Source organism: Verticillium alfalfae, genomic scaffold (assembly GCF_000150825.1).
Source record: "Verticillium alfalfae VaMs.102 supercont1.8 genomic scaffold, whole genome shotgun sequence".
Classification (NCBI taxonomy): Eukaryota; Fungi; Ascomycota; class Sordariomycetes; order Glomerellales; family Plectosphaerellaceae; genus Verticillium; species Verticillium alfalfae.
Window position 1 is genome coordinate 361,821 of NW_003315031.1, and position 1,189 is coordinate 363,009.

The window sequence follows — 1,189 nt, forward strand, 5'->3', positions numbered from 1 at the left end:
AATCGGCCTTGGAGATGGTGGTGGTGCACTTGCGCGACATGTTGTTGTTATTGTTCGTGTTGGTCGTGGTGATCATGGCCTCGACATCCGTGTCAAAGGGGTTGTCATTGCGAAGGGAGTGTGGCGTTGAAGGGATGCTGTCGCGGCGGACCTCGATGATCTTCTCCTTCGTAGACGAGGCAGGCGAGGAGCCATGCGTCGCCTCAGTCGTCTTGACGGTGGCAGCCTTTGGGGGCAGGGCGAGGTCCTGAACAGGCTCGTAGCTGTGGCTCAGGGCCGCCTTGTCGTCAGTGGGATAGGCCATTGTACTGGTACGGCTGAAGGACGCGGTGTTGGTGGTGATGATGATGTTGTTGACGAGTGTGGTTTTGGGGCAGACACGAAGTGTTGAGATGACGGTCGGCTGAGTCGTGGGTTTAAGGGTCTCCAAAGGGGGCGGAGAGTGGAATGCTGGGTGACGCGAGCGAGGAGGTCGGCGAGTCCGCTTCCGTGTAGTGGGCGTGGGAGGTGCAACGGGATCGTCTGGGCACTCCTTTTGGGGACGACTGTGTCAGGGACAGCGACTTTGGGAGGGCTAGAGGGACGGCACTGGTCAGCTTTGTGTTCACTAGTGCCGGTCACGGCAGAGGCAGGTGAAAGGGGAGGTGTCTTACCTCGTGTCTCGATGCAGAGCGAGAAAGACAGGTAGGGAGAGGCTGGTGGACCAGACGCAATGAAGAGACTGAGGAATCCGGGACAAATCGATGAGACTTCCAGTCCTGAAAAGGAAGAAAGAAATGCTACCGTCGAAGGATCGGTTTGTCGGATGCAGTGGTCAGGAGAGGAAAAATTGCGAGGAGAAACGTGGGAACGCGAATGCGAGGTCGATTGGTTGATCGCGAGAGTTGCGAATGCCAAGTCCGAGCGTCTATACGGGGGGGGGCAGAGCGGGCTGTGCCTTGGTAGTGAGGGAGGCAGGATAAGACCTTGACGTCCTCAACAGTTTCCACAAACACAAATGTGCGAGGAAGATGGCCGGCTTGGAAGGAGTGTCGGGTGTATAAATGCGAGCTGGACGGCCAGGCAGATGGACGAGAAGAGAGAGGGGGAAAGGCTGCGTAGTCTGGGAGGGCTCGAGGTATCACGATGGTTTTAATGGGAGGAGGTCGCCAGGCAAGTCAAGTGCAAGTGCAAGGGGGGAGATTGCCGT

The 1,189-nt window shown here is 57.4% G+C and overlaps 1 protein-coding gene across 1 annotated transcript in view; it reads right to left on the reverse strand.

Annotated features, from left to right (window-relative positions):
- VDBG_06538 (predicted protein) overlaps positions 1-304 on the reverse strand; it is a gene marked incomplete at both ends in the record, with an annotated part of 749 nt that extends 445 nt beyond the window's left edge. Inside the window, one exon of the mRNA XM_003002930.1 lies at positions 1-304. Coding sequence (XP_003002976.1) covers positions 1-304 — 304 coding nt within the window.
- Between the last annotated feature and the right edge of the window lie 885 nt (positions 305-1,189).